At 43.0% G+C, this 24,757-nt stretch overlaps 2 protein-coding genes across 2 annotated transcripts in view; one reads left to right on the top strand and one right to left on the bottom strand.

Annotated features, from left to right (window-relative positions):
• The first annotated feature begins 699 nt into the window (after window positions 1–699).
• On the top strand, window positions 700–9,274 carry SLC5A12 (solute carrier family 5 member 12). Its single transcript, XM_026041103.1, has 15 exons — window positions 700–1,056; window positions 1,759–1,824; window positions 2,678–2,729; window positions 4,196–4,263; window positions 5,436–5,590; window positions 6,452–6,592; window positions 6,873–7,002; window positions 7,318–7,406; window positions 7,619–7,731; window positions 7,857–7,924; window positions 8,007–8,093; window positions 8,161–8,339; window positions 8,431–8,534; window positions 8,624–8,859; window positions 9,116–9,274. The coding sequence occupies exons 1-15, from the start codon at window positions 700–702 to the stop codon at window positions 9,272–9,274; spliced, it is 2,004 nt and encodes a 667-aa protein (XP_025896888.1).
• A 3,228-nt stretch (window positions 9,275–12,502) lies between these two features.
• ANO3 (anoctamin 3) overlaps window positions 12,503–24,757 on the bottom strand; it is a 121,604-nt gene continuing 109,349 nt past the window's right edge. Inside the window, exons 20-27 of the mRNA XM_026041143.1 lie at window positions 23,695–23,752; window positions 22,630–22,727; window positions 21,577–21,722; window positions 21,292–21,444; window positions 20,507–20,654; window positions 19,478–19,558; window positions 18,860–18,965; window positions 12,503–18,151 (exon numbers count right to left, since the gene is read on the bottom strand). Coding sequence (XP_025896928.1) covers window positions 17,969–18,151; window positions 18,860–18,965; window positions 19,478–19,558; window positions 20,507–20,654; window positions 21,292–21,444; window positions 21,577–21,722; window positions 22,630–22,727; window positions 23,695–23,752 — 973 coding nt within the window. The 3' untranslated portion in view covers window positions 12,503–17,968. The remainder of the gene's footprint in view (window positions 18,152–18,859; window positions 18,966–19,477; window positions 19,559–20,506; window positions 20,655–21,291; window positions 21,445–21,576; window positions 21,723–22,629; window positions 22,728–23,694; window positions 23,753–24,757) is intronic.

The following is a 24,757-nucleotide window of genomic DNA, read 5'->3' as shown; positions in this document are numbered from 1 at the left end:
TTGCCCAGTCTACACTGTAGCTCACCTGGAGGTAACACTCTTGGTTGCCCAGGCTGGACTAGCGACGGGGAAACACTGAACTTACCTCGAGCCATTAAAGGCTACAGCTCTTTGCAGCAGCCTGAACTTGCAGAGAGTCCATCACAGAGTGCATKTCATGGCAAAGGACAACTCTTGAACTCCATAGCTGCTCCTCAAGCTTAGATTTTAACCACGGGGAAGAACTGCTCCTTCAAAAACACAGACCCACCAGCAAAGGTCGTCGCTCTGCATGCCAACTTGTCCTTCATTTTCCCCCTCTCTCCCCCACGCCTTTTCTTATATTACTCCCCTTTTATTATTCACAAATGCTGAGAGGTTAGTGATGAGGCAGACCAAGTCAATGTGCCAAGGTAATCTTTAACTTGAAATTAAAAGCTCACAGATAAAAGGAAGCATACTATAGATTCCTTGGATAAGTTCCCCAGCCCAGACAGCCTGGGAGAATTATCAGCAGCGCGAGGGTCTAAGGGCATGCAGCACCTTCCCACCTTGGGCTAAGCAATTCTGCTTTTTCCTCCTAGAAGTGAGCTGGATTTCCTTTTCTGTTTGTCACTGATAAGCTACAAACCCACCTTTGCTGTCAGAGAATTAACCAGTTCAGAGCAACCGACAGAGGAACTCGGAGCCCTTCCAGCGGCGAGTTCTCCATCGGGAGCCATGGCCAACTTTGTGGCTCCAGAAATCAAAAAATTTGGACCTTGGGACTATGTAGTTTTTGCAGGACTGTTTTTAGTCTCCGCCAGCATCGGAGTCTTTTTTGCAATTAAAGAGAGGAAAAAGAAGAGTTCAAAGGACTTTCTGGTGGGCGGCAGGCAGATGACGTGCGGCCCCATAGCCTTCTCTCTCACCTCCAGCTTCATGTCGGCGGTCACCGTTCTGGGGACGCCGTCGGAGGTTTATCGCTACGGGGCATCCTTCATCCTCTTCTTCCTCTCCTATACGCTTGTCATCTTCTTCACTGCTGAACTTTTTGTACCGGTATTCTACAGATCTGGCATTACAAGTACTTATGAGGTAAGTTAAAAATGCATTATTATAGGGTAAAAGTCAGTTTAACAAGTATTTTGCTATTTCTAGAGAAAAATCTGTGGCAGAAGACTTCTTCTGCAATAATTTACAGAACAAGTGTATCATCAATGCATATATTATTTTTTAGAAGCAAGCTGATTATTTGTATTGCCTAAGTTGCAAGGACATCAGAGGGACTGCTGGGGACACGTAGAAGAGAAATGAGAGAGTTTACAGAGGACAAAATATGTTACAACTGGAAAACAGTTAAAGTACCTGCTAGAGGCTCCTGTCTCAACTGTTTCAATCTGTTTTACAGTGAAAGGATTAAAGAAAGACTTTAAGACAGAAGTCCAACCATCCCATTGCTCTAGGAGATGAGCTCAGGCCTCTGCTTGGCAGAGCCCGATTAAACCTCACCCTGAAGCACAGGTTCCTTTTCCCTGTCACCCCAGGGCGCTTATTCCCGATACGACCCCGGCATGCAGCAGCCCAACACATGATTTCAAGCACCCTCTGCTGATTTCTCAAATGTAACTGTTTCGACAAGGAAGACTAATCGTGTGCACGGGTTTATTAGTCCCAGCAGCAATGTCAGCTGCCCGTAATTGCAGCGGGGAAGCAGGCAGCCACGCTGGCAAAGAGCAGGTTAAGAGCTCAGCTACGGCCGCTCCTTGTGCAACTTGCTGCATCTCCTCTTTCTCCTAGTATTTGGAGTTAAGATTTAACAAAGTGGTCCGTTTCGCTGCGACGCTCATCTACATCCTGCAGACGGTAAGAAGACGTTGCCAATCTCTTCGTGACGGTTCCACCTGACCTTTACTTCAAAGCAGCCATCCCAGACCCAAGTCCCTCCACCCAAGAGCCATTTTTATCTTTTTTTASTGTCCCCTTTTGTTCCGTCAGTTGGACTGTGAATGTTAAGAAGCCTGACACTTGAGGGGACACAAAACCACTGCTTGGCATTTATAGACTGCATTTATAGACAGCCTGGCATCGTCCCAGAGGCCACTAGCCAGTCCCCACCTCTGTGCACACAAAGGAGACTCCTGGCTTGCGGGTGGCAAAGCCCAGCGAGCACAGATTGGATTTGCTCGCCCCAAAGCACTGGCTGAGSCACTGAGATAGACATCAAATAGTGTTTTTTCTTTTGATTTGGAAGTGCCCGAGTTTCTCAGAAGATTATTTTGTCTGTGTTTGATGGAAAATTGAGGAGCTGGGACATTTGTCCGTCTCTCCACAGTAATTCCACCTAATTACCTCTAAAAGCTTTYGCAAAAGATCCAGAAGTTCAACATTTGTTTCCCCTGCTCAGTTCCATCACAACACACGCACAAAAGGCCCTGAGTTAACTGCTCTGAGAAGGATTAGGAGGAACCAGGGGAGATTAATTTCCAAGACCCAGTGARCTGCTTCTGCAACACTGTTGGTATCTTATTGAGTGCCCCTCTTCCTGAGCCATCCAGTCTAGACACACAATCATCTTAGCAGCGGGTGGAAGGGGACACAGACAGACAGGCTTAGCTCCATCCATAAGGAATTAAATGAAGGGGTTTGAGTTTGTGAAGACTGGAGGAAGAAAGCCCTATATGGTACAGYCTGATCCATGAACTCTTTTATCCTGCAGATCCTTTACACTGGAATAGTGGTTTATGCTCCATCACTGGCTCTCAACCAAGGTGAGTTTCCAGGCCAGACTACATGGCTACCCCAATAACCCCATCAAAAGACAAGCAGAATAACCAAAGCAGAAGAAAGTACATCAGCAGGCAGAAGAAAGATAGACAGAAAGACAGAAAGACAGAAGCCACAGAGCTCCTCAGCAGACCCGTAGGGAGGGCTTTGCYTTCACCAAACACTTGCGCCTTTCTGACAGCCCCGGTTCCTCCCTCGTGTTCGCTCTCCTGTACTCAGTAACAGTCCCAAGGGTTGGCAGGGAGCAGTTTCCCAACCTCCTGACAAAGTTCGTGGCACAGGCAGTGACCCAGGAGCGCGCCCTGCACTTTGGCTCCTTCCCACCCTGCCTGCCTTGCGCCACCGGCGCTCTTACCGCTCACGGGACAGGCAGGAGATTTCTGTGGCTGAAAGAATCGGCGACCGCCCGGCCGCCCACAGAAATGCCAAAGAGCAGGGGATGCTCCGCGTCTCGACTGCATCACGGAGCAGTTTCCTTTACAGGCTGATACCTATAGGCACCCTATAGGCGCTGGGGAGTTTTGTTCTGGCTGCGATGGCACCTTTCAGGCAAGGTGAAGGCCAAGGTCCTGGRGGCAAGGGTTACATTTGAAGATCCCATGGCATTTCCGACCCGATACCTCATTCCTGTTCCCCTGGCATTGCTCTGTTGGCAGCATCTGCTGCAATAACTGGGATGAATCCCTTGACAAGCATACAACACAAGGAATCAGCGTAAGCTCCCAAAGGAACTGCTTTCCCTAAAACTGCCCGGGAAGTGATGTGGGGGCTCTTCTCATCACCCAAACACCCTTCCTCTGGAGCCAGGCTGCCTTTAGCACGGCAGCTGCTCGGAGGGCCCTTAGCATGATTAACAGAAATAAGCTGTGGCTAACAAGAGAACTGCTACAGATCCTACTGTCCTTACAAGTGAAGCCTCAGCAGAGAGGCTGCAATACGAGCCAAACTGAAAGTTGCAATTCCTACCTTGCCCAGAAACTCGCCGAAGCAAAATGAGCATGCAAAACTGCTGCAGTGCCCAGTCAGCACAGTCCCAAGGTTAAGCTGYTGCTCGTCCCAGACAGCAGAACTCAGCTTCTTCCCCTAGGACTAGATGGAAATCTCCTGAGCACTTGGATCCTCTGAGAGAATTGGCAGAGCACAAAATCTTTCAGCAGAATCGAATCCCGGACATGGAACAGAGAAAGCATTGCTCATAAAAGGACRTCCCGTTAGAATGAGGTTTCTCTTTGTATAATTATTTTGCTTATGAACAACTTTCCTCCCCTAAAAGGTAGCTAAGCCCAGTTTGCAATATAAAACAACACCTGGTAGCTCAAAACAACCTGCAGAACTCCTCTTAGTCACAAAAAATCACAAGTGAAAATTACTTCCATCATACTAAGGGTAAACAGGTGGCTTTCCTCTTACAATCCCTCTGCTAACCATTTGTTTTTCTTGGGTTTCACAGTCACTGGATTTGATCTCTGGGGCTCTGTAGCTGCCACAGGAGTTGTCTGCACTTTCTATTGCACATTGGTACGTAACAGGCGTAAGCGAATGGCCAAACACAGACCCCTCGCCTCCAAAAGGCTGCATGAGAAGCCAGGCTGCTAGATGTGGTCTGAAGGACTGAGGTTTGGAATTCCACGGCATTCACTCCAGGGATGAGTTTCCTTCAGATCCTAAAATAAACAGATAAGTCCATTTGGCAGGGGGAAACGTTTTGCAAGTTACAGGTGGGAAGACTGAAGTGAGTGACATGTCTGGTGTCACTCCAGACCAAGAACAGACCTAAGGGGGCTTCCAGGAAGATCTCCCACCGTGTCCAAACGACGCAAGACCTTCTTGACACCAATAAAGAGCTGGGGAGGTCACTGAGCGATAGACAAAAAGACTCCCCTGTAGGTGCCAGSTCCAATAGCACATTTTGAAAATCAGAATTTCAAGCGTTTTAGTCCATATTTCCAACCTGGCCAGAGGTATGCCAACAGAAGCACTAACTGGAACACATGAGTGCCTGTCTTGTTTATGACTTTGGATAAATAATAAATTAATCAGAGCAGGGGAAGAGGCAAAGGGCAGGACATGCACATCAGTCCTTCACCTCCCAGTGGAGGTGTGGGGGAAGCCCGCAGTCACATCAGAGAGCAAACAGACTAACTAGGCTGATTTTGCTATATTATTATTTCTAATTTATTTAAATGATGGGGTTTCCTATTTGAMTGGGTCCTCCTTGAAAACATATTTATGCTGCTCCAGCACAGGTTTCATCAGATAGGAAAGGAGCTAAGGAAGAAAGCTGAATTGCAGATTTTCTGGAACTATTTTTCCTGTGTCCTTAAGACTTGCTGTGGACCCTGAGCTCTTAAGAACATGTACTGAATGTTGTTGRAAGTACAGACACAGGCAAAGGTCTATGCTCAAAATTTCTGTCACACATCACAGCACTTTCTTCAAATGTTTTAATGAAGGGGGGTAAAAAAAGCATTTGATTGGAGGTCAAATATCCCTATATGATGGTGTAAATCACTAGTCTCATCTCCCRAGCTGAAAAATATGACCTTTATGGGAGAATAAGAAGAAACTTTTCAAGGAAAGGCCTGTCTAGCTGCTCATCAGAGAGCCAGGTGCACTTTTGCCTTTCATGGCACTGCAGCARCTTCCCGACGGAAAGGACGATGAGAACACGCAGTTTCTGCTTGTCCCAGGGAGGACTGAAAGCTGTGGTCTGGACGGACGCCTTCCAAATGATGGTCATGGTGGCCGGCTTCGCGACCGTTCTCATCCGCGGGTCCATCCTCAACAGCGGCCCCAGCGCCATCTGGCAACGCGCGGCCGAGGGCGCCCGCCTCAACATATTCGAGTGAGAAATAACTCATCCTGGGGATTCTTTAAATTATTTCTAAAGCATTTCATCTCACCATACCCAAAATACTCGGGCCTATGTTATATATTATGAATGAACAACTTTAATTCAGAAATCTGCTCCTTATTTTTTCCCYCAAATCTGAGCAACCTAGTAGACCTTTGAGAACTTTGCTCCCTCTTTCTATCACCCTATTTTAAGGAATCAAAGCTCAACTGAGCTGAAAAGGAAGCTTTGCATATTTTTCTTTGCCTCGTGACATAGGGCAATTATTCCTTCCCRTAGTTCACACATTTCATTCTGCATCTCTAAGACTGACAATTTATACTAAATCCCCTCACTCCAGCTGCTGGCAGTGCTCCCATGCACTGGGATAACACACTGTCCTGGCTGGCTGTTACACTGCCACTCTGCAGATGAAGCCATTTCTTGCAACAGAAATAATATATAACGGGCACATGACTAGGAGCACGGATATGATTTGTAGGTTCCGATTTGTGGCTTTCTCCCATGCTGAGGTCAGGCTCATGGATATGATAGCTAGCACATGTGATATGAAAGACAACTGAAATGTGAGCATTGTAAGTACAATCTCACTTACTTAGTCCTGTGATTGGAATTGAGTGATATATATCGATCTTGATCTGCTAACAATATGATGCAGTAGAAAAGAAAGCCCAGAAGATTCCTCCCCATGATCCCGCCTCCCCCAGGTGTTTTATCCGTGTTACCAATGCACTAGTGCTACTTACAACATAATGATATCATAGACTAGATATTTCTGAAAGATCAACAGCTCTTGGCGAATAAACGTGCATTTAAACAAGCAATCCAGCTGCTCTCCTGTGGCCCTGCCAGCTTCAACGTGGACCCTTTAAGACGGCACACCTTTTGGACCATCGTCATCGGGGGAACCTTCACGTGGCTCGGGATCTACGGCGTCAATCAGTCCACGATACAGAGATGCATTTCCTGCAAATCAGAAAAGCACGCCAAACTGTAAGTCACTCCCACCTTTAAGCTGTTCTCATCCTCAGAAATACCGACGCAGAAATATCCTAACAGCCTGTCGGCTGTGTTAAATAAAAATAAGGACCTCACTGGATCCGCTAGGAAGATTTGCAGTTTCTTACTGTTCTTAAAAGCACAGTTTCTTACGCTGGGGAAACATTTAAGAMGTTACGTGCCCATTCTTGGTAAAGCCTCCCTCAAGAAAGCTCAAAGCAACCACTTTATATATATATCTTGTACTACAAGGGATTTCTCTCTTTCTTTCCAGGGCGCTTTACCTCAACTTGGTGGGACTTTGGATCGTGCTGGTGTGTGCAGTATTTTCTGGCTTGGTGATGTTCTCGCACTACAGGGACTGCGACCCTTGGACTGCCAATTTCATTTCAGCACCYGATCAGGTACAGACGGAGACGACTGATCAAGCGCTGTTCTGGGCCCAGACAGAGCTCACAGAAACATTGCACAAATGTGGTGGGGAACTGCGTGTCCTTTCAGCTCTGCAGGTGCTGGGTCAGGACCAGGACATGTCTATTCTGGTGCTAGGCTAGAAGTGATGCGACAGAGGAGCTTTGCAAAATGACCAGCCTTTCTCTCAAAACCTGAATCTCTTGGTTGCAACGAAACGGGTGTTTTGCAGCCCGCTCGGGCGCAGCTGCTCTTCCCCCTCGACCCTGAGAAACCGCCGCTAACCCCCTGCGTTTCTCTTCCCCCAGCTAATGCCCTATTTTGTCATGGACATTTTTGCCTCGATGTCGGGAGTCCCGGGACTGTTTGTTGCCTGTGCATTCAGTGGAACATTAAGGTGTGTGAACCCAAAAATACCTTATAGGGGGAAAGAAGAAAAAGAGAGCATTTTGATACTTTCCTTAAGTAATTCCTAAATTCTGCAGGAAAACAGAGCAGGTATTTTGGGCACTATAACGTGTTGAAGGAGAAATGGTATGTCTTTGTAGGGAAATTACTTTCCAAGGTCATTTTGCTTCACATTTATATCCTCGTTTTGCCCCCTCATAGCACAGTGGCTGCAAGCATTAACGCTCTGGCGACCGTTACCTTTGAAGACTTTGTCAAGAAAATTTTCCCGGACCTGTCGGAGAAGAGGAGCACGTGGGTCAGCAAAGGCTTATGTAGGTACCGCAGAGTGGGCAGAACGGCCTTGCTTCCAGGGGGTGGTTTTCTCCCGGGGGCGCTGCTGAGCCCCCGGGGCTCTGCTTTGGGCACCTCGACGCCGAGCGCCACGCGCTCTCTGCAGGTGTGCTCTTCGGGGCGCTGTGCACGGCCATGGCGGCGGCCGCMTCGCTGCTCGGAGGCATCGTCCAGGTACCCGGCCCCTTCCCTCTTTTCCGTGCAGCCCTAAAAATACCAGCAGTAAATCCATGAATGGAACGCTGTGCCCCCGCAGGCCTCCCTCACCATCCACGGCATGTGCGGGGGGCCCATGCTGGGGCTCTTCACCCTGGGCATCCTCTTCCCTTGTGCCAACTGGAAGGTAAGCAGGGAAACGCGCGGGGGCTGCCCTGCCCGGGCTCCCCTCTCATTGCCTCCCGCGCTCGCAGGGCGCCACCGGCGGCCTCCTGGCCGGCATCGCGCTCGCCTTCTGGGTCGCCATCGGCTCCTTCGTGTACCCGGCGCCCGCGGCCAAGGCGCTGCCGCTGCCGCTCTCCACGGCGGGCTGCGCGCTCGCCAACGGCACCGGCGCGCTCGGCACCGCCGCTCCCACCGCCGCTCCGCACAGGTAGGTGCCCGCGGGCGGCCCTGGCGGCGACGGCGGCCGCCCCTGCGCCCTCTCCTGCTGCGCCCTTTCCTGCTGCCCCCTCTGCCCGCAGGCCGCTGCTGGCCGACACCTGGTACTCGCTGTCCTACCTGTACTTCAGCGCCGTGGGCTGCCTGGGCTGCGTGGTCACCGGGCTGCTCCTCAGCATCGTCACAGGTGGGCTCAGCCACGCGGGGACACCGTGCGGCACGAGGGCTCCCCGCGAGCCCTGACACGTGCTCCTCTTCCTCCCGTGTGCCCACCAGGCCCCCAGAGAGCAGAGGACGTGCCGCCGGTGCTGCTGAGGAGGCTGTGGCGCTGGCGTGGCGCGCGGCGCAGCGGCAGGCGCGTGAGTGGCTCCCGCGGGCAGGGTGCTCCTCCCGAAACCACCGCTGAAAGCTGCCTCCTGCACCTCAGCAGGATGGGTGACCTGCAGCTCAGCGATCGCGTCCAGCGCGGGCGGCTGCGCGCGCCTGGCGGGGACTTGGGTGGTGACACCACGGTGAGGTTGGGAGCACTCGCTCCAGCGGCCTCCTCTGCCTCTGAGGGCTCCAGCAGACACTTCCCTTGGGACTTCTCTAGAGAAAAGAAAGGGGCTCCTCGTTAATCAAAGCCATACATGAAAAGCAGTCACTTCTTCAGATTTCTATGGGAAGGGATGCCAAAAGTTCAAAATGCAACACGGCAAATGTAACCTTTYCACAAGTATTAAGATGCAGGGAAAACTCACTCTCCAAATTCTCSTGCCCTTTTCCCAGGTGGACTTGGACAACAACATGCCTCAAGTCACTGCAAAGAAAGCTAAAAGAGAAGACTCCTTCCAGAGCAAAGCTGAGAACGAAACCCAAAGGCAGCTACCTGGCTACAATCCCGAGGAAAAATCCTACACCAACATGGGCATGGAATCTCGCCTGTAGAAGCTGAGGRACAAGGACGCTTAATCAACTCTTCTTCTCCAGCTTCAGAAACAAAGAGCTCTTTTTATTGCATTTTTTTCCAGCTTGTAGGTGACTAACGGAGGCCAATTGCTCTCTATAGCAATAAAGGCAGATTTTTATTTATGACTTTCACGACAGAACTGGGAAATTGTAAGACAACGGGGGTTTGGAAGCGCTACTATTTCAGAAGAAACGTTTCATGTGTATCACGGGAATCACGGGAATTCCTTTTGGGAATTAGCTGCTATATTCCTATGCCACGCTCTCTGCTCAGTAGTTAGTTATTTAAGGTACATGTGCAACGGTGAACTCCCGACAGAGCAGGACCTCAGGTGACTTTCTAGGGCCTCTCGCTAAGATGAGGTGGTGGAGGGAGCTCTCCACGGTTTACAGCACGGGCAAGAAGAGAGGCCGGGGCAGCTACTCGGCCTGTGCAGACCAGGCTGGTCTTCTAAAGACTCATTCACGCTCCCTTCTGTGGGAATGAGAAACACTCTTCACCATGACTTATTTTAAGCTATAGGAGAGAGTAACAGACTTTACTTTGAATTCAGGACAGTCTTGGACAGACATCCTTTCAGCTTGAAAAGATTTAGAGATTTAGAGCTTTAGAGATTCTTTCGGTTCAATGTTTGTTTGTACACCTGGCATTTCTGAGCCACAAAATCCCTCTACTAGCTCTAGACAATAAAGGACCTCCCCTTAACCCAATTTGATGAGGCCACCTCATAGGAAAGCACTACTGAATTTTGGAAAAGGCTCAAGACTAGGCACAATAATGTCACCAGCCTTAGACTAACGTGTCCACTCCACTAGATGCTCCTTTTCAGTGAAACACATTTCCTCCGAAACTAGCCAGGTGTAAATCAAAGTCAATAGGTCTTTTCTTACCTCCAAGTCGATACTCAGCCCCGCTTTGAAGATGCTTTGAAGATCTGAACCTTCACTTTTATTTCACCTGTGACCACCTTTAAGGTGTAGATGTCAGGTCCTTGAAACTGCTTCCCGCTTCTGCGTTCATGTTCTCCAGCAACAGCCCCGAGATACTCCACCAGAGAGCAGAAATAACAGGGTGTAAAATAATGCTGCCTTGCTTGTGGGGTGACAGTTTGCCAACAAACTGGCAGCCGTTACCTTCGTGACTCACTCTCAGTTGATGTCTGCCACCTTCTGAACACCGTTATCTGGTCACTCGTTCGTCTCACTCCCCACGGGGCTGGCTCCCTGATACCATTGTACCTGTTACATGTGATGGCCACAAACATCACCTCTTAGGCTGTGCTAACAAAGCCAAACCATCATGCCAGAAAATTCAAAACAGTTCAAGAGCAAAGGTGGTTCAAAACAATGTCTAACTGTGTAGCTACACGGTGACTACTACCCTCTCTCTACTGACAGTGGGAGGATATCTGATTAAGAGACATCTGACTGTGAAACAACCAGTTTCATAGGAACTGTGCTCCAAATAAACTATTTCTTACTTGAGCTCCTTACTCATCACAGTATTTTTACTGCTTTGAGAATCTTTTGAGCTTCACATGCTGGAGGAATGCCTAATTTCCATTTTTTCTTCCCATATTTTTTCACCTATCTTTTTCAAATTCTTCCAAAACCGTTTGCCACAGAAGGAATTCTTTCTATTTGCTTATTTAGCGTGCAAGACAGTGAGTCAGGTCAGCTAGACCTGTATTCTCTCAGAATATCTTTGTGCAAACCTTTGGAAGAATTTCTCTCCTATAGTTCTGGCTAGTTTTCAGCTAAAGCTGTCCATTCAGTCTCAGTATCCTACGTAAAACGTTAAATATACCACAGGGTTTTAGTTTACTCCCACATACTCCTACTCATGCATAAATAAAATCGTAAAAGTAAAATAATAAAAGTAAAATACTAAATCAGTAGAGTAATAGTAAAATAATTCTGAAAGTAAAAAAGCAAAATAGTAAATTGGTAGTGCATTTGTAACAAAACTTGTACCAAGCATTAAGGAAGCCATGTCTATTAAAATTACATCTAGAAAAATCACTGTTTTGATTAAATATTCATGTCAGCTTTAGAGTTATCCGCTCATTTACTTTCCATCTTGAATCAAGGATCCGCCCAGAGAGGGAAAGTGCTGCAAAAGACCTCGGAAGAGAGGAAAACTCAGCAAGGTCCATTGGTGGAGCTTTATCCAACGTCATCCAGGGCTGGAGCTGGTGGTTCCCCTCCCTGCAAAAGCGGACAGTGCAAGCACACAGATCCTCSAGTGCTCAGAGGACTCTCCAGTCCTTGCTATCATCATCTTTTGTAGTGTTTTCCATTAAAATAGAGATCCGGAAGCCTGGGAGAGCTCAGGATCCAAGAGGAAGCCCCTGGCTATAACGGGCACCTGCTGCTTTTCTCAGAGGATGCAAGGCCAGGGGAGCCTTTTCCAGCACCCCGCATTTAGCTGTGCACGTTCCCAAGGGTCCCGGAGCTTCGAGTTAGCCAGGCCACTGAGCTGAAAAAACAAGATGGAGAAACTAGGAACACACAAACTCTTAAAGGAATTATTAGTCATTATGGAAAGCAGTAGAGCATTAGTGACTGAAAATTTGAAAAATGAGTATGTGCCTTAAGAACACACCAGCTGAGGCAGCATTTAGGGATTAAACCTTTGGCAAGTGTCCGACACAGGGTTTACCCCTTAAATTACTTCCTATTGTGGCTGCAAGGCAAACAAACAAACCCCTCCTGGATTTTAGATGATTGCTTAAAGTATATTCAAGTTTATGGGACTTTTCCCCAGGCTTGATGCTGGGAGATAAAAAGGAACATCCCTTTGGTTATACACACATGTTCTTAGTCTTAAGCACTTAAACACAGAGCATAAATAGTAGTAGATAGTGATTGCAATTTGGCACTAAAGGATTAGTAAACATTTTAAATTAGGTTGAAGTTACTATGAAGATTTACTTACCCATGCAGCTGGGTTAATAGTAGCTTATGTTTCCCAGCCCAGTGTTTAACTCTTTTTTTTTATATAATTTTGACTATTGGAATAATGAACTTCAAACTCTCCTTCAAAGATATCCAAGTTTATTACTGAAAAATGCAATATTCAAATGTGTATGATACAATTAGTAGTTGCATTTGTACATGTAAACCTTGATAAAGTAAACAGCATCTCAAAGACAAATTTATGCCAAAAGTGTCTTACATTAGTTAATCAGATCAACATTTTCCTCAGCAAATTCATTTAATTTTGGGGTACATTTCGGGATGTAAAAGTAACCTTAAAACACAAAGGAAAGCAAAAGCTGACAGGCCASAGAACGTCCAGCATGTAGTGCATAAAAGTCAATTCATTTGAAACATTTTGTGGTAAGTATTGTAATCTCGTTTCAAACATTACTTACAAAGTTTGGATTCATGAATAGAAAAAATAGTTCAAATTTTCTTCTAATTCTTTACTTAGAAACCAAGTAGTATTTAAATATTACATAAATCTCAAATATATACACACCTTAAGAAATGTCTTACGATGATATTGCAAGTTACCCAGGACTATCAGTGTAAAAATGACYGAAGCATGTTATTTAGTTAGATTTTACATGAGATTTCAAACAYTTGAAATTTCAGTGATACTAATCTAGGTAAAAATTAGAGTAAAGCTTGGTAGATTTTTTTTAAATACAAAACTCTCATACACATAAAACAGAAAATAAAAAGGAGATTGAATTTCCTCTCGTTTCTAACAGAAAATTCACCATGTTCCTAGCGCTTAAAATCTCACTAGCCTTAAACTGCMTTGGGTTTGAGGCCAATTGCTCACCCGTTAGCATCCTAACCACTGATTCCCAGCAATAAGAACGCGAACTACAGAGAATGTAAAACACTGTCAAGGTCCTGGCAAAAAGGTGGGAGAAGCCAATGGAAAAAACACAACATCAGGTGTCAGTGCAGTGAGGAGGGAAGATACCACTAGCATTTCCAGCCTAAATCCCAGCCCTACATCGCAAATGTTCCTGTGGAATAYGGAATATCAAGGTGCTTTCTCTCTTCTTGTGCTGTCACGAGAACTTTGTGCTCTTGGGGTAACTTTGTGCTGTGCCCAAATGAGGCCCAAATATACAAATCTACAGCCAATGTGGTTGGAGAGAAAACTTCACTGTAAGTCAACTCCAACCAATGTTAAACGGAAGGCAGCCCTAGGACGGCTCAGAGTCTTTAGGAGGAYGCTAGAATGCATGTGCATAATGGTAGGGAAGATCATTTGATCTTATGAAAGGATGCTTGTTTATTTATTTCACCTTTCACCTCCCAATGAGCAACATGAGTATTTTTTCATGATTAAAAAAGTTTAAATGTTTTTGGAAGTACTACCATATTTTAAGTGATCACCAATACCATTATTTTTGTCTCTATCCCTTTTCTACTATAAAAAACTTAATAGAAAATGTGATTGTTTGATCTTCCATTAACTTTATTGCCTTCCCATTCAGCTATTTCTATAAAACAAGTTTTATTTATACAATCAGTGAATGTAAAAAAGTTGGTCTGTAATAGCGTTACATGAAAGTGATGGAAGGTCAAAGTTAACTATCTAAGAAGGATTTTTTTTTTTTTTTCATTTTATGGATCATGATCATTTTCAGGTAATCTGAAATGATACAATGCTCCTTAATAAGTATATACTAATTACCACCAAATGAACTGTGGTATAATTCAAAAGATTAATTAATTCCCCGGTGCACTATAACCATTCACAGGCAAACATTAATGGATCCCAAAGCTCCAGAAATTATCTCTGGCAGCAGCAATAACTGGAACTTGGAGTGGAACAAGTCACAGCAAGGAAATGCCAAATGTGCCAAACTTGTAGAACTTACATTAGATTGATGGTCTTAGGGACACATTCAGAATAAAACCTCACTGAATTTCCCACCCTTCCCTACATCAAACTGCCCTCCAAGGGCAAGATTTCCCAAGATTTTTGCTGTTGTTGTTCTGCAAAACTCCTTATGAAAAAAAACTTAGAAAAAAATGAGGGACTTTTCCATTAACCTCTAGGTAACTTACTCTTACCAACTCCTTCTGGACATTTTTCTTTGAGTCTTCAGCRGGGCCCAACTGAGCCTAAATGATCCTCAGAAGAAAATGTAAGACAAGTTGGAAAAGGGCATGGTAACAAGCAATGTGTCCATGTTGTCRTGATAAAGACATCTTAAAGAAATAAAGAAATCTTAAAGAAATAACTAAAGAAATAACATCTATGGCCTATCGTGATTATGGAAACCGTAGCCTCSTGGTCACTGATAACAACTTCAGTGTTAAGCCCCATTTTCTCCATAAATTCAGTGGCAAAAAGGGGTAGGAAAGAAAGAAAGAGATGGGCTGCCCTGACGCAGTGTGCCTGGTTTTGGAGCTGTAYGTGTCAGCAGGACACACAACTAGGAGCTCTGCAGGAGAGGATGCCAACACTCAACCCCAAGGCAACCCCCTCAGATCCCTATGGGGACCCCCAAGCTCTTCGTGCACCTCCCCATACAGAGAAGGGGACTCAGGAGAGCAAATTAAATCTAATTAACTTTAGATTAAAGTAATTGGAAATGAGATGCCTATAACCTGCATGGGTTTTCTACTGTTTTTAAAGTGGAGTTTTCTTTTTTGTCTGGCTCAAGACGCTGAATTTGGTTAGGAATAATTAAGACATTTTGGAGTAATCTTTTTGTGTTTAAAAATACGTACTTGCTCATGCAGTCTCTCTAAGGGCGCATGCATAGAGCAAAGTTGTCACACATTAGATCAGCAACGATCTAAAGCATTTTTGCACAGTTGGTAGCTTTGTCAGATTTTACAAATGCAGCCTGCATGCACAATCTATTCATACTAGTCTTTGTTTTTCTTTTTTCTTTTTTTTTTCTTTTTTGTAAAGACAATACTTAGAATATGAAAAGTTCATTCGCCATACATAAAATACATTATTCCTGAGGACAGTGTGTGCCTTACACTTTAGGAAGATAACGTGCAGCCAATGCAAACACCACGTGAAATGAAGTCTAGAAAAAAGGGTTTCTCAGCTTAAGCAAAAGGCTAGATAGGGGCAAAGCCTTTAGACGGTGCTGCTATCCTCCAGAACCAAAAGGCCACGCACAGGAATTCCCCAAAACTTCTTGTGCTTTCCCAGTGCATAAACTGAACAGTGCCAGACCTACGTACTTGCCTGGTATGTGCGGAAAATCATTAAGAATATACATAGCTATTTAAATCCAAAAGCATCCTCAAATACAAAAGGYTTCCTTCCATAGGTATTGGTAAGGTCCCGATGGGATTTTGCTCACTTGGTACTGTCATATGCCAATATCCTCAGCAGAAAGAAGAAAATATAAAATAATTAATCAGTATTTTTCATTTTTTGCCTAACTTTATGCTAAATTTTTATACCTTGGGCCAGCCAAGGCCTTTTTTTTTTTTCTATCCTAAAGAAAACACTAAAAAGAGAGCTCACCTGTGACCTGATGAAGAACTGAAGTACTACCGTTATATGGCACAAAAATGGATCCTTTGACACACAGTTAAGCTGTCAAACAGTGCTCGATACTCTGTCTCACAAACAGTGAAGCAATAAATCAAATCAAACAGCGTGATTACAAAAGCACTGCAGGGAACGTTTGAATTATTTCTCAAGACGAATCCTAAGAAATTCAAAATGCAAAACGTAATGGGAAGGGGRAAAAAACCCCTTGCCAAAAGGGAGAAGCTCAGATCCAGCAGCCCCTTGTCGCCGAGCTAATGGGCAACACCCGGCTTCCAGTTTYTTCCCTCTGTTGTGCCGTACTAGAGATGCTCCTACCCTGGCCTCGCCTGGTCACAGGCAACTCACCTTAACCAAGACATCTCCTGAATAAGGTAGGGTGACTAATAAAACTGAGGGTCTGATTTTAGGCTTCCCCAAGACACAACAGATCTTATTCATCCACTTCAAGGGGTTCTGTGCTCTTAAGATTAATTTTATGTAACATTAAAAAAAAGATTTTTCAAAGATATAGGAGTGGATACTCTTTTTTTGGCTCAATATCTTAAGTAAAACTTCAGGTCTTTTCATATTTGTCACCAGTGACTTCCCTGCATTTTTACTGCTAAAACTGATGGCTAACATTTGCATTTCTTACAGTTACTGTGCTTTGTTGCATCTTTGCTTTGTTTTTTTTTTTCTCATCTAATATAAATAAAAACAAATATTTAAAATTGTATATTAGAAGCAGAATGAGTGTAACTTTGTCCMCCTGTTCTCTTCTCTGCAAGTGATTCCTGCCCACTTGTTTAACTTAAGTGCTTCTTATCCCGCATTACAAAMTGTTACTAATAAACAACTTCATCACACAAATGTGCCTGTAGCCACAAGCAGCACCGCCTTAAGCCATATACACAGAAAAATTCAATGCTTTATGTGCATTTCTACTCTTAGTGATTATTACCCAAAAAGCCCCTCATTTCTACTCTTAGTGAGTTTTATCCAAAAAGCCTCTCAAAATTGTAAGAAGGCATAAAAATAACAATAAAAAATCTAAAAATAACCATCGTGCGTGTGTGCATTTACATACAACCCCTATACATATCTGCATGTACCTAGTTCCCATGCTTTGCCTTATGCAGCCCAATAGCAGAAGTGCACATCACTGGAATATTGACTATTACAATAGGAGCGCCGCTATCAAGTGCTCTGCTTCTCTGTCCCTGAACGAGCAAGTCACAAAGGGGCAGTGTTCACCTGCTAGGTGTTTCTGCAGAAGCTTGCATCCTCTAAATAGGTATTTATCTACTCGGAAKGAAGTCAGCTGCACGGTGCCCGAGTATTTCTACCCTGCAAAGTTGTGGAGTTGCTGCCCAGAGAGGAGAGCAACACGCTCGGACAGGGGCTCGCCCTCCGGCAGGCTCTGGAGGTGGCCTTGGTGCATATAAAAGTGAAAAGCCTTTTGGGCAGCCACATCATCTGCAAATCGAGCTGCGTGCTCTCCGTGCTGCTCTTTTCTCGCTCAGTTTAGGATTGCTTTTTTTGGTTTTCAACGAGGAGGATAAYTTAATGAAATCGATGTGCAAATATGAAACTGCATAGTATATGTTAAGCAGCCATATACCCCCTTGGTAGGGTAGGACCACATCCACAATCTCGACAAGAGACTAGGACAAACCTGACAAAATAGTAAGCCTGAAAGATCTTTTATATCAAGTTATGGCCACAAAGGCAACAATTGCTCGTTTGTTCAGAGGCATTACAGATGCAGCTGAGCAATCAGAAGCTGTAGAAATAGTGGATATCACGTGAGTTGGTTTTAGTCATGCCCTTACTGTATAAGTTTACAGGTAATATTTTATTTTCGCTAAGCTGATAGTATCCTCATGAATAGCATGAACATTCTTTGCCTTTTCTAACCAAGGAGAGTCCAGATTTCGGAGCTGTCTGCACGCTCTTCAGCGCCAGTCCTGTCCGTGCTGCTCACCACCAAGTCAGCACAGGCAGCCAAGGCTATTCATGTTATTCATTGGAAGCATCTACTTCCAGGTGCCCACCAAAGCCTGCAGCTGGACTGCCCATCAAGAACATATGTACACCGTGAATCCCCCGCGCTCGTGTCAGATGCTGACCTCGTTCTGCAACTGCACTCCCCAACTTCCAAAGAGTGCTTTTGTTTTGTTGCAGCGTGGTGTCAGCTAAGGCCATTCGTGGTGATACTGCTTCCCGTTCTTCTTCCGCTCCTTCTGCAAGTGCTCCAGCTCAGCCTCGTACATCATTTCCTGGACCAAGTATTTCTCTCGCCTCATGCGGTCACATAAGTCTTTGGGCATGTCTGGAATCAGGTAGGCAATGAAAGACTTGATTCCAAAAACAAGGTGCTGAAAAAGAAGAACAAAAATAATTACTTCTAGGACRGTTAAATATTAATTTCTAGGACTAAACTTTCAGGCCTAAAAGTCAGTGGCAAAACTGGAGCTAAGATTTTATTTAGTGCTGAAAAGCGATCTGTGTGTTTGTATAAAGACCCACAAATACACATACACACGAGCAATTTACCACTGTATAACAAAAAGGGAAAATGTCAAAGTCTACTAAAAGTGAATCTAAGCGTATTTAAGTAAATCTATGTACATCTTGTAACCTAAATAAAGATGTGATTGCAGGATAAATCAGTTCAAAAACAATAGCGAATATTCTGTAGAAAGAGTCTTCATAACTAAAAGCAAAACACATTCCTGGAGAACAAGTAGTCCATGTTTTAAGTTGTAATAGCTCTGCTTACTGTAGTCTTAAGTCTTATTTTTTCTTCTTCAACAAAACGTAGAAGATTTTGTGGGGAACCACACTGTCTTGTTAGAAGACTGTAGAGAAAACAAGACTTTGGAGGGATTTGAAAAAACTCTGCATACTCTTTCAATGCAGCTTGAAGCAGTGGAGTGGGGAGAATGAAATGTTTTATTTTCTCTCTCGAGTTTCACGAGCAAGCACCTAATGACACTGATACTCCCTCATTTATGGGCCCACTGCGAAACCATCAACTTGGATTTTAAATGGGAATAAGACATTTTTTCCCTTCTCTGACTGACCTCGAATACGATAATGAAAGCCAGCCGTGCCGCCAGGACATGCCAGAACTGCAAAGTGAATTCATATGGAGTCGAACTCCACGGCGGTGCTCTGTAATCCCTGTACCTGGAAAAGAAAGGAAAAATCCCAGTAAAGCAACCTCTTCAAAATACTGGACATTGTAAAGAACTCACTAGCCTCTCCTTGTGCTGGCTAAAAAAGGAAAGGCAAAGCAAGCATACTTCAGGAGCAATTCAGCTGCCTGGGATCCTGTGTTGAGTTCACTCCAGAACAAAATGGTAMGAGACATTCTTTTAGTTTTAAGAGTTCATAGGACGGTTAAAAAAAAATGAAATTTTACCCTCATTTTACAGCTAAGGAAACTTTCAAACAAGTAAGTTTATAGAGGCCTGAAATATAAGGTTTAGAAGAGGCCAATAAAAACACAGAAACACAGGTTTCAAATACCTTAGTACTGCAGCCAAGCATACAACCTTCCCATCTGCAACTTCCATTTTGAACAAACTTATACCCCAATGCTTTTACAGGAAGAAATAAAACTACTCTGGGAGTAATTCTGTCGTGGAGACTTCCAATTTAATGTCCACTTTAGACGAAATAGGAGTGTCCAAACATACCGGCAATATCCAGAGTAGCCCATCCCAAGCTCACTCAGATCAAACACTGATAAGCTGCTGTTGACATATCCTTTTAGGCATCTAAAGGGAAAAGACACAGGATCAAGATTTTCTCCATAAGGTGATCACGTAACACAGATTCTGCAGGCAAACCTATTCTGTTATTRCATAGCAGCAGGCATTACTATCTTCTTTACTTATTAGGGCTGAAAGCCATTCTAAAATTTTAGACAGAGAAGCGAAGTTTAATCTGAAAGAAATAAAATGCATTTCAAGGATACATGCTACTTTCATTTGAGAACTTCTCATCTTTTGCTTTTTATCTATCAGCAGCTATAAAACACAGTTTCCTGCTATTTGCAGAGATCTTTCCTGGCAACTTCTGTAACTTGGAAATTTTAATTTAGAATAATGGCTAGAGATGCAGAAAGACTGAACAATTTAACATCCTTGCAGAATCTGCCATCAATCATGCAGCATATGTGAAAAAAATGACAGGTTTTATGAGTTGAATGAAAGGAGAATTTTCGCCAACACTATAAACCAAAAAGATGTGTTACAGGCAGCAAGATAGTGATATGAATGAAAGAAATCATACAAATGAATTATGACTACAGTAGTTAAATTTTTATCTATTCCTTGCAAATAACAGATACAAAACCATCCTGTCCTCCTGAAAATGTGTCCCATAATTTGACTAAATTCCCCTGGAAAGGCAAGTTTTAGGATACAAGAGAGTTCGGGAGAATATGTATGCATGTGGGAGTATGAGGGCAGAATAAAGACCAGAGCTCTTGCAGAAAAGGAAGGAAAGTTCATGTAGGAAGAGCTTGAAAGTTGCTGATTCATATTGCATATATATATGTATTCATTTAGTAGTCATGATTTTCATGGTTGGGTTGCTTGCACTTAACTTTGGTGAAGTTTTGCATGGATGAAAAAGATAAAATACTGCCCGTGAAAGATGTTAGCAAAACACATTTCCACTGAAATATGAATGTATACGTTACAAAACAGTATCTTCATTACTTTTCTTGTCTGTATCCCTGATCCGTGCAGGGGCCGTATTTGTATGCATAGACGAAGCGCGGAATGTAATCCGAAGTAATGGCAATAACAAAGGCATTGGTGATGACAGCCAGAACTCCAATTCCTTCCAGAATCCCGTACCAGATACCTAAGAACAAGACAAACGACAAAAAAAAGTCCCCAAGTTTATTCTCTTTAGAGTTCTCCTTGCTTATTGCAAAAGAATTAGAGAGCCAAAAAGTCAGACTGGGATTAAGCAATGTCTCAACATTCCTGCCACCACACGCTCCATGTGAATTGGAGCTTTCTAGGAACTTTTCCTTGTTAAGAAGAAATGGCTAAGCAGTAAATGCACAATCAAAATCTTTGGTTAGAAAGGCCAAATACAAACATATGGTCAAATAAAAGAAGTATTTTTATTTAGTTCAATTTAAAACCAAAAGTGAATTTAATCCTCACACATGATGGAATCTCAATTTTGAAATTCTGCTGACTGACTGATAGCATTTGAGTGTAGCAAATCCGAACCCTAAAAAAAAGTCTAAAATAACACTTCGGGATCTAATGAATGGCCTATTTTCAAAATACTATTATGTTTCCTCACTAGAAATGTAAAGGAATTTTGAAAAGAAATCCTCTTAGATAGTCATTACTAACATCTATAATATTACCTATCAATTACATTCTTGACAGATGAAATATTTCTAGGGTTAAGCTGGGTTAAGTTTTAAGAAGAAAACACACGGAGGTGGTACCTGCCTGTGACAGTCATTAGGTTCTCTCACCTATATCTGTTGCTCTTGCCGGCATAGGTCTCCGCCACTGGGTGACAAATTTGTATGCATCTAACCTTATTTCTATGATGTTGTTTAGCAATGCCAGGAGAGGTGCCAGGGGGAAGGCAGCAACAAAGATGGTGGTAAAGCCAAACTGTAAAACTAGAGAAAAAAGAAAGTTCCATGGTTAGAAATGGGATATACAAAAGATCCAAGTAAAACTTTAGTCCATTCTCTTTTTTTTTCTTTTTTTTTTTTTTTTAAGAAAGCACATCTCTCTCTAAATTTGCTCACCCATCTCTAAATATTCATCCATTAAGCCATGGAGATTCATAGGCTGCAGATTCCAATCTTTTTCCCACTGAGGTAGAGAAATCTTATGTTCCATTAATTGCCCTCCTTTCTTCATTTTGCGTCTTGACCACCAGTTCTGTAGTAACCTGTGTCAGATAAACACACCATTATTGACTGCACTTGCTCAGCAAGCATATTTGCTAGTACTGTTGTATACAATATTTACAGTATTGTAGCAAACAACATTTTATGAAGAGGTTCCAGAAGCTCTGGTCTTGGCATTATGATTTTGAGTATTTAATGTGTATGTGTGTGTGTGTGTGTGTGTGTGTGTGTAAAATAAATATATTATACTAAATCATAATAACTAAAGTAAATGGCTAATACATCGTGCATAGATTTATTTCTGCACAGCCACTCTTGCTTCCCTTAAGAGTAAATATATAGTATCATTGTATGTGAAGATAAGATGGAAAAAGAAGAAATCTTCTCCAAATATGGTGTTTTTGAAAGAGAAACTCTTCTAACACTGGACTATTTATACTCTATTTCTCTCCCAGTACGTGGAGGAAGAGTGTAGACCTAGTCATGTATTTCGCAATCACATTTTTAGACCTCAGAGCAAATACTGAACTTAGGTAAACACTAGTAACAAAGTCTCCCCCCATCTGCTTAAGGGAGATTAAAACTACACCTGCAGCATTAATAYCTTGAGCATTAAGTTCTGAGAGACAGCGCAAGTCACACAAACCTGAACTTGCTAAAGAATCCCATTTTAAGTGCTTATGAACATGGATTTCACCACCTGGGTATTGTAGCTACACACTAAGTCTTCATCAGTTGAGACAATTAATTTAAAGACCACATTCTACCCTCCATTAAAAAAAAAAATACGCATACACACAGACACACACACACATATATATAAAATATATACATATACATATACATACATACATACATATATATATATATATATATATTTCCTTGTCACTGAATCACAGTGCCAGGTGATCACTGCTTTGCAAAACAAACATTGACAACCAAACTTACGGATAGCCCAGTTCCATGAAGTTGTTCCACATTTGTTTCAAAACCATAATAACTCCCATCTGCAAACACAGATCTATCAAGCAGCCGCTCGGATGGCACTGAAACAAATGGAAAAAGATTGATTGCTAAAATCAGAAAATTCCTTTTATTTTTATTTGTTCATAGAATGAATGGAAAATACTCAGGCACGGCTCATAAAAAAAACACTCTTCTTAGGTACCTGAATCCTAAGAGAAAATTAACAGCAGAAATACCAACACAAACTATAACGGAACAGTCTTTAGGCATTTCTTTTCCTGAACAAAGGAATAGTATTATCTGGTGTAAGGATAGAGATATGTGAAAGGTCTATGATAAAGGATAAAGCGTGCTTCTCTTAGACAAATGGATAAGCATTCATTTCAAAAGACTGGGGTAATATTTTATCTGTAATATCCTAGGTGCAAACAGTGGAAGCTCTGCTACCAGTATCTCAGCCGTACAAATTTCCAAAACAATGTACAATAAAGTAAGCAATATATACTGGCACATTCACTAGCTACACTAATCACAGAACCTTTTTTATACCAAGAGACTCTAACGTTGTGGTATTTTTCTCTGTGGTTCTACTGAGACTGGAGCTATTAATATCAGAAGTGCAGGTCTTAATTTACAGGCTGAAATTCTATTTTTATTTAAATTGGTATTTTAACAATAGTACCAACTCAAGAAGCTGCCATGGACAACTGATGGCACTACATGCATGTCTTGCATCCAGAAGTGCCACATAACCTGGAAATACCATCAGTTTGGGACTCAAATGCAGCCAGTGAGGCGAGGGAATATCACAGTTTGTTTGTCACAGACAGCCAGGCAGAAGGAAACAAGTGCCTCATGGAGAGTCACTCAGCACAGCTGAGAAGGCAGGAGGAAAAACATATCTCCAGCTTCTCAGCTTTTGCTATAAATAAAAGTTTATTCTTCTCCRCACTCAGATGGAATGATAAATCTTTCAAACTGGACTTAATTCATGTCTTTCAGCCATCCCACAGTTTCCTACCAGAAACACAAAACGGGATTGTTTACCTCTTCCAGCCTCCATCTGTTAAAAAGCTTGTTGTACTTCCCTGGGCGGCCTGCAAATCTGAAAAACAAGATTGCTGTTTCTYAGTGGACATTCCAGGAGCACCCTCATCTGCAGAGCTATTTTGCAACATCTACTGAGAGAACTCATGAAGCACAAACAGATTAAATCCCAGAGGTTTAAATCTATCTGTAGGACACAGTTGTTTTGAAATGCCAGCCAGTAAAGAGACCATCATTCTGTGACTGATCCTGAATTTTTATTATGTCCAAAATCAAAATTTGAGCTTCAGAGATTTTAGATATCTGTCTAATCTGCTCCAAAGAAGTCAAACCCTTGCAATTGTATCTCCCACAGCACAGAGATCAGCTGAAGTTCGTATTGGGTTGCATCCTGATGTAAAAGCATAAAATCAGCTCCAAACTCATCACAAAGAAGCCCTTCCTATAGATCTAACAGAAACAGATTCTTGTGACATGAGTCTGTGAAATGAACTGAATAAAAATAATTAATCATCTCAGTAAAAATTTCACATGAGGATGCAAAAAAAGGTGCAGCACCCTGTCTTCGTGTCATTAGATACAAGATGCAACAAAAAGTTTAGTGACTCTACGGCAAATACGTTGCTGGACAAAACAAGCACATATTATTAGTTACAGAAATGGGTCCTAGGAAATCCTCCCAAATGGGATTAACTGAGAGAAATGAATGAAGCTCTCTACTTTAAGGGTAAATATAGATGCATGTTCGGAAGAGGATTTATTTCCAAAGGTTCTGAATTCTCACAAATGTTTTTTCTTTTAGTATCTAAATCAAGTGTAGAAACCATCATAAAAAGCAAATTTTTACTGTCTAGCTTTTCAAAAAAACAGAAGATTTCAAGAATTCCACCTTCACAGAGAACTGAAAACAGTAATTGTGCTGTTAATCATCTGCAGAAACTGTCACATCTAAATCTTACATTTCAGAAATTCAACATATTTTCATCTATTCATAAATTTTCATACTTTCAACTTATTTTCTCCAAACCTCTACAATTATGGGTTCTATGTAAGTTTTTTTTTA

The sequence above is a fragment of the Nothoprocta perdicaria genome, unplaced genomic scaffold, assembly GCF_003342845.1.
Source record: "Nothoprocta perdicaria isolate Ctin4 unplaced genomic scaffold, notPer1 scaffold_28, whole genome shotgun sequence".
Taxonomy (NCBI): domain Eukaryota; kingdom Metazoa; phylum Chordata; class Aves; order Tinamiformes; family Tinamidae; genus Nothoprocta; species Nothoprocta perdicaria.
This window is presented reverse-complemented; position numbering and strand designations above follow the sequence as displayed.